General features: G+C 38.2%; 1 protein-coding gene across 1 annotated transcript; it reads right to left on the bottom strand.

The window, feature by feature from the left end:
- Positions 1 to 4,358: 4,358 nt before the first annotated feature.
- On the bottom strand, positions 4,359 to 6,165 carry LOC148219821 (protein FAM240C-like). Its single transcript, XM_088156194.1, has 2 exons — positions 6,020 to 6,165; positions 4,359 to 4,491 (listed from the first exon to the last, which is right to left on the bottom strand). Exons 1-2 carry the CDS (start codon positions 6,163 to 6,165, stop codon positions 4,359 to 4,361), a joined length of 279 nt encoding a protein of 92 aa, XP_088012320.1.
- Positions 6,166 to 7,869: the final 1,704 nt, after the last annotated feature.

Here is a 7,869-nt window from a genome sequence, read left to right as displayed (position 1 = left end):
TGCTTAGTTGTGCATAGCTACATGGCTAATTAAATTATCCTGAGCTCAAGATAATTCCTGAGCTCAGCTGAAGTCCACCTTTAGATCTACATGAAACATATTATTGTGCTTTGATCCTATCTGTATTGTTTTGGTTGGGTTATACTCATCTACATAAGCAGGTGACTGAGCACATTACCAGGCAGCTCAGTAGATCAAAGTGGCTGCTGCTAATGTCCCTGCATTAGACTATACATGGTTCAGGGGCTACATCAGACTCAATTTAATTTAGTTAGTTGGACCAAACATCCCCATTATGCAGATGTCTCAAAACTGTCTGAAGAGCTAGTGCTTGTCGCAAATCCTTAGTGGCTAGGGTCCTTTCATGTGCACTTGAACACAGATTTTGGTCTGGTTTTGGTTGCTCAGAAAGAAATCTGGTTTACAGGCATTAAATTGGCTCCAAACCAGTATATGGTACATGCAGACAGTCAAAGGTTTAGCTTAAAAAATGTCTTTCCTGCTCTGAATTTCAGTGCAAATTCAAGTGGAACAGCTGACAGGTGTTGAGTTGCTGCATCCTGCCTGTAACTGATTGTGTGAGTGCTTTACCATGGTGTCCAAATGAAGTCAGACTACAGATTAACGTGGTTTACAGTCTCCCCGTAGACTGCCTTGATTGAAGCAAGCCAGGCTTCAACAACGGGCCACAGCTCAGAGTTAGTTTAAGAAAGCAAACTCTTGTTTCTCAGGCGTTAGTCACTGGTTCCTGGATCAGACAGCCCTTAAAAAGCAGCAATGTGAATGGTTATAGATTGTGCTCACCATGTCTGTCATGCACATAAATCTGCTAAGTGGGTGCTCCACAGCTGACATCAGTATGCCAGCTTAAGTGCATGATCCACACCTATTGCATCATATATCATAAAGTTAAAGTCCCATGACCAAAATACTAGCCACTGACCTATCCTGTACAAAATTAGTTGCTTACTGACTTAGGCAAGTGCCAGGGCTGGTTTATGTCCTGATGTAGACATGGTAATGTCTTACTAGTGCAGGGTCAGGGTGGTACTGATTATGCAGATTATTATTAAGTTCTTCTCATTATATTCAATATTCATTCAGTTCATTTTTATTAGAAAAATTAATAGACCTTAAGGAAAAAATCTGGGCAATTAGTTTCTCTTCTCAAGTCGCTAGCCCAACTTTCTTAATATAATTTCCTTTTTTTGTCTTCCCATTGGAAAGATGGAGGAACTAGGGAAACAGGAGTTAAAAAATGCTGTATTCAGTTGAAGTAGCTTACTCTCGTAACAGATTATGCTTGCTGAATATCCTATTTTATAAATGGCGGTCATATATGTGAATAAAACAGTTTTTTAAAATATAACAATTCAACTTGAACCGACTTTGTTTGTTTGCTTTTTTATTGACAGCCACATTTAACATTTTCAGTTATATATAAAATATGTACGTTCAGGCTTGAATGTCAAAAATTCAGTGAATAAAGCAAAATGATGAAACATTATCTGCCACCTTCTTGTCTGCCTTCAGCTTTGCTATTTGCAAGCAGCATATCTGACTACATCTAACTGCTAGATTTTACTATTTCTAGTACCTGATACCTGTCTCAGTCTGTTTGCATGTGCAAGTAGCAGTGAAAATTGGATGAACACCTGTGCTTAGGAACAGAAATACCTGATGGTCAATACCGTGGAGGTGTCAGGTTACTGCTGTCATGTAAAATATGTGCTAGAATAGATAACCACGACTCATGCATATGCAGTTGAGCAATGCAAAAAGAGATGCTTTTTGTTTAGTGTGGGAACTTTTTGGGTTTTTACTTTTGTGATATGCACACTTTTTGCTGCATCAGAAATCCATTCACAACTAAAATAGGTTCTATGCACTTGAGAAGGTAAACAATACCTGCAACACTCCTTTGGTGTGTAGCTAATATGATGCCAACTGCCTGTAGTGGAAGTGATTTCACATATCCCTGGATGCCCTCAGAACTCCTTACAGAAAAAATACACCTCAGAGAACTAAGGTGGTTTTTGGGGAAGTGCTGAAATTTGCTTTGTGTGAATGACATCTACTTGTATAGTCCTTTTCCTATCTTACGTAACTTCATAAACAACCAGAAAGAGCATTATAAAAGTGTTCTTAATAAATAAAAACATTGACATTAAGTGTAAAGCAACAATAAATGCTTATTGAGCCAGGTTTTCTTGGATTTTCTCTTGTCACACTGACATGGAGTAAGGATAAGTTGCACTGATGTAGGTGGCATTACAACCCCATAAATCAGTGGTTTAAGCTAACAAATCTAATAGATCTGGTTTTCAGAAGTGGAGAATCTGGCATTTCTCCATTTCAATAGCCCATGTCTGTGTCCTTTAGCGATGGCTACAGTAAGGTTAGTCCAGTTTTTTTGTAAGTGGCAGCTAGTTTAGGTTGTGTTTGATCTACCTCACCAAAGAAAAAGTTAATCTTAGGCGTCATATTTTAGGATTGATATTCCTCAGTTTAGTACTCCTACTCAAAGGAAAACCACAAACGTCTGGAGACAGAGGAAAGGCAGAGATTACGTCTTGAGATAAGAACAATTTACTGGAAGTGTAATGAGACAGGAAAACAATACTAATAACAGAAGCATTCAAAGAGAGGGTGAAGTACATGCAAAAATTATTGACCAATGTGCCCAACACCAAGGCAATGAACAATGGCTGATGAGTTTTCCACCCAGACTCTTCCCCCACCCCAAGCCACTCCCACCTTTTTCTCAAAAGCACCTAGACTTCCCACCCCTAGAGATGGTCAGGTGGTGTAGAATAACACCCAGACATGGCCATGGAGCTCTAGGTTCCAATCCCTAGCAGCTACTGTGAAAAGTCAGTTCTGTCCTTGGCCAAACCAGGATACTGGGTTTCAGAAAGTGGGAAATAAGTGGATGCAGAAGAGAAACACCAGTCTTGCTGGGCAAAAGCAGCTACAACTTTATTATTTTTTCAGCATTGCTTTACTAATGGAAAAGAGCCACTGAAAAAAACAATTGCATGCTTTTTGGGTCAGTTTTTATGAAAAGAAACTGATACTACAATCTCTTCCATTTTCAATAACAGAACAACATTTTACAAGTTTTTAATTGTTTTAATCCTTCATGGAATAACAACATTTTTGTGACAGCTTGTTTTTTTTCTGTGGCACAATTTTAATTCGTAAAAGTGAGAATATTTGGTAAAACTTAGTGTTTTAATTGAATATTGTTTTAAAATTATAAAAAAGCATTTCTGTGAGGTCAAAATGGTTTAATTTTGTTCTGTTTTGAAATATATTGAATGTATTCTAGTCTGCTTCTTTAGTATAAGTATAGATTCAAATTTCTATCTGGCACAATACTGTTAGAGAAAAATAGCTGTTTAGACTTATAAGTCTTCTCTTCAAAATTATTTGAAGAGAAAACGAATAAATGTTTTAGTCCAAAAGACTAGTATTTAGATACACAGATATACAGGTAAATAGGGCACACTGTTATTACCCTGTGTTTAGTTATTCCAACCTTTATTTCACCTAACCCAGAAGCAGACACAGAAATTGTTTGGATTAGTGAATGTCAGGTATGGCAAATGATACTTTGCAAAGCATTTCTGTGCTGTTATGATTCACTGCCTTCTATTTCAAACTCTCACACTGACTTGCTCTTACTACTCTAACATTTGTCAGACTGGCTCACAATAAAGACTACTGGCTCAGTTGTCTTTTTCTTACCTAGAGACTAAAAGTAATTTTTTCTGTTCATTTAATTATTAAGATTTGTAAATGTTCTTGTACGTTGATCAGAAAAGTCTCATTTTTTCTTTTTTCCCCCTCATTCCATACAAGAATATGTTTCTCTTCCTGGCCACCTGATCAGGCTAATCCTTAACTCCCTCTACTTTGGTTCATCAAGACAGACAGAACATCTTACATCTGCATTAAGCCAGACTCTGTGAGCTGTGCAAATGGAAATGTGCAATTTCGCATGCAGCTGTCTGAATGTATTATTCCTATTAAACAAGCTGTCCTCTTTCCAAGCAGTATCTTCTTGTCACTTGGAAATGCAGTTACATAAGAGAATCCTGATCCATCACAGTAATAATATATAATGGAAAATTAGAGTTGTCTGCTTCTCATCTATTCCTTTTCGCTTCTTTTTCCCCCTGCGGCATTATTCTTGCACTGAATTTCAATAGGACTTTAATCGTAGTTCTAGTAAATAGTTTGGAAAATGGGCAGAATCTGACCTTTTGGCTGTTCAGCAGTGTAACTGCACAGGTTATAGGTGCATGCAGAAGGTCAGAATCGGGCCCAGTGCTTGCTTTGTTTGCACAGCAACTTTAAGCAACAGTTTTATCTGGTGAGGGAAGAGCCTCGATAGACAGTGGAGTCATTTGTTCTTCCCGAGTTTTTGTGTGTGCCTGGACCTGCCTTGCTCGACCTTCCAGCCGCAGAGTCCATTCCTGGCGAAGTCTGCAAAGAGAGTACAAGTGCTTAGCAGTTATTGAGCCAAATCCTTCAAATGTATCCAGGGCTTTTCAGCAGGGTTGAAGCTTTCCTCTCTTTCATCACCAGAGCACTTGTCCTGTATTTATTTACCAATTACACATCCCTCTAGCTTGCTAGTTTGGGAATGCAGGGGAGAAAAGGATAGTGCTGATACTATCAGTGGTTGACATTGCTGGATTCCGAATGAGTCAAACAACTGCTGAAATACTGTCACTGTGAAGAACTCTGTTTTTCCCTCTGGGGTATTCTCAAAACCACGCAGGAGTACTGACTATGCAATAAGGTCATTCAATGTGCAGATTAAAAAATACAGTTTTTCCCCCAACCCCTCAAGTTCTGCCTGTGGAGAAGAGCAAGATGAACTTAAAATATGTTCTTCTGGGTAAAAAATAAAACAAAAACAACCCTGCAGACCTTGTACGTATTTAATGAAAGGAATTGATACCACATGCAAGAGGAGCCACATGGCTTCAAGACACTAGTATAGTAAAAACGGAAGAGAAAATCTTTAGGGACCACTGCAGGATATTGCTGCCTGGGTTGTTTTCTGAAGGAAATGTTATGAAACACCTGACCCAGCAGTGTTTTAAGATTAGATATTATATAGTAATGGCAAATGCATCATAGAATATATGGGGTTTTAAATTACCTTTGGTGTGCTGAAAAGAACAGCAGCCAATGATTTCATCTGAGAACAACTCAGCAGTAGGTCTTTCACATGAGTGCTTGTGTTATCTTAGATTCTGAGTTTGGTTTTACCTTGTGTTTTAAACTACCCAGTCTTCAATATTAGTAGTCAGGGGATTCACTTAGTGTGCAGAAGACTTTGGTTCAAAGTTCTGAGTTGCCACAAGTTGAACAAATATTTGAAGCAGTCCACCAAACTTGTGCAGACTATCTGTACCACCATACAGCTATATAGCTTTCTCTAGGCAATCCCTGTTGTTTTATACTGCTTTGTAGATGCCCTCCCCCCAAAGAAAACAAACAATAAACCCCCAAAACAACAAATACCTGACTAATTTTTCCATTGAATGGGAAAATCTCATTGTGTTGTTTCTTCCTTTGGGCTTATATGATGTGAAGGGCTGTGATAAACGTGCCAGGGGTTTTTTATTCTACAGATTAGGTAGGTGGTTGTCCCCTTAATGTAATACTGTTTTGTTTCTTTGTGTAGCTGCATACCAGTTCTAGGTAAAATTCCTGCTATTTTCTGGCTGTCACAAGCCATAATTCCAAAGTGCTTTATTTTTTCATGGCTATGCTCCAAAGCCTTTGAAGAATGCTCATGAGGTTTAGGGGTGAGGGGTGTCTGAGTTTCCATGCAGAAGAGGCACGGTAATATGAGACAAACAGCTGTGAGAGGAAAAGTGCCAAAGATCCAGAACACAATCTGTGCTATGAATAAAGCAGTACAATAACAGGTTACCTTATTTTAAAACACGTGATGACATGCCTTGGTGTCTTGTGGAAAAGAAAAAACACCACTTACTTGTTCAGGGCACTTTTGCTTAGCCTAGACACTTCAGCTTCTTGTTGCTTAGTCTGCTCTTGGATGACCTTTTCCCAGAAGTTCTTCAGCTCTTCCGCATCATGACCACCCATCCTGTGGCGCTGAAAGTTTGTATGCTTGCTCATTTTCTGAAAAGCAATTTGGAGGTCACAGCAGTCAAAAGCCTGACCTGAGGCAGATACTGTGTTACTTAGCCCCTTGAAATTTCATTCTCAGGAAGTGCTATTAAAATAAAGTATGTCACCTGAAAAGAATAGGTAACTGGTGCGTAGTCTGCCTTGAACCAAAATATAAGGCATTGAAACAGGCCTTAGGTGACAGTTGAATGACATAACTATATTTTTGCAACTGAGTAATGACTGTGCGTGGCACAGTTCACTGAAATATTGTGGATGCCTCAGTATGTGTGAGATTTTAAGTAATTTTAGAAGAACTTGTGAAAAATGCTTTCAAATATAGTGCCATTGTCACTGGAGTTCAGATTAGATGTGAAGGACTTTCCTATTTTCTATCTCACATATTCTTAAAACATATCATAGATGTTTTATCTCAGAGAAATGCATTACTCGTAAATGATTCCTTTTGCTACTCCAAATGATGTCATGCACAAAATATGCAAGGGAATTATGAATCTGAATTGAAACACACAGAGTGCAAAGCCCTGGGGAGCTTGTTATGGTCTTGTTCTATATTTTAATCAAAATTCAGTCTTAAATACTGTTAAAAGTAAAGCTCATTAAAATACAGGGATCACTTCCAATAAATGATAGAAAATGACAGAAAACAGGTGAATTTCTCCTTGCTAAATGCATGTTATTGAAACATTAAAATTCTCATCATGTTTGATGTCCTTGCTGATATTACTGTATTTTGTTGGTTATCTGATTGTAATAGTACTTTGAAAAGTTAAGTTCTGTTGCCTGTTTCCTGAATCAGCCTCCTCCACTAAGTCCCACCTAAACTCTAGTGTTTTCTGAGACTAGACCAGCACTTAATTTGAGGGTTGCTATGAAATAAATCCCTTTGCTTCCTTGTGTTTATCTGTATTCTGGCTATCATTAGATACTTTTGCCAACACTCCACTCTGTAATGGTGATGAATTAATGCCACATAGCCCCTGATATGTACTTGTGAATCTTCCTAGATGATTTCATACTTTAGAAGCTATTCTTGATAAATACAACAAAGACTATGCTAATGTAGGCCAATCTGACGAAACTTTTGCTTTGTACAACGCTATAAAGTGGAAGATCAGAGTAAAAGGAAAGGACAGTCTAATAGAACACAATTAAGGCAGATTTCTGAAAGGTTACTATCAAATACAGTATTTGAAACTCCTGGTACCTTCAAAGGATATACAAGTAAGTTCTGGGCATCTTCCTAAACTGAATATTTTAGATTTCTCGTAACTTTCATGAATCAATTTTTTAAAAAGGTTGGTAATAACAATTTTGCCAAACTTGGTGCAAAGTCTGGCTGGAATGGAATAACTGCTTAACAAAGAGAAAAATCTCTTGAGATACATTATTTTTCTGTTGAGAAGTCCAGATGCTTAAAGACCAGCACAGCCCAACTGGAGTGATAAGCATGAACTGGTTAGATCCTGTAATATAACCTGCTGTGTGATGGAGTACCTTGAGTGTTTAGAGAATTGGTCCTCTTCACAGCAAGGTCAGCAAGAGCTGAAGTATCACCAAAACAACCAGATATTTTTCTCTGAGGCAAACAGCATTTTTCTAGTATTTCCCTAGATGTGGACTGGGGATGCTGTAGATGTAACACAGCATGATACAGCAGGAATTGTTGCATTGGTGTGGGTACAGCACTTC

The sequence above is a fragment of the Sturnus vulgaris genome, chromosome Z (genome assembly GCF_052056855.1).
Source record: "Sturnus vulgaris isolate bStuVul1 chromosome Z, bStuVul1.hap1, whole genome shotgun sequence".
NCBI classification, from domain to species: domain Eukaryota; kingdom Metazoa; phylum Chordata; class Aves; order Passeriformes; family Sturnidae; genus Sturnus; species Sturnus vulgaris.
The sequence above is the reverse complement of the archived record's forward strand: the minus strand, read 5'-3'. Positions and strand labels throughout refer to the sequence as shown.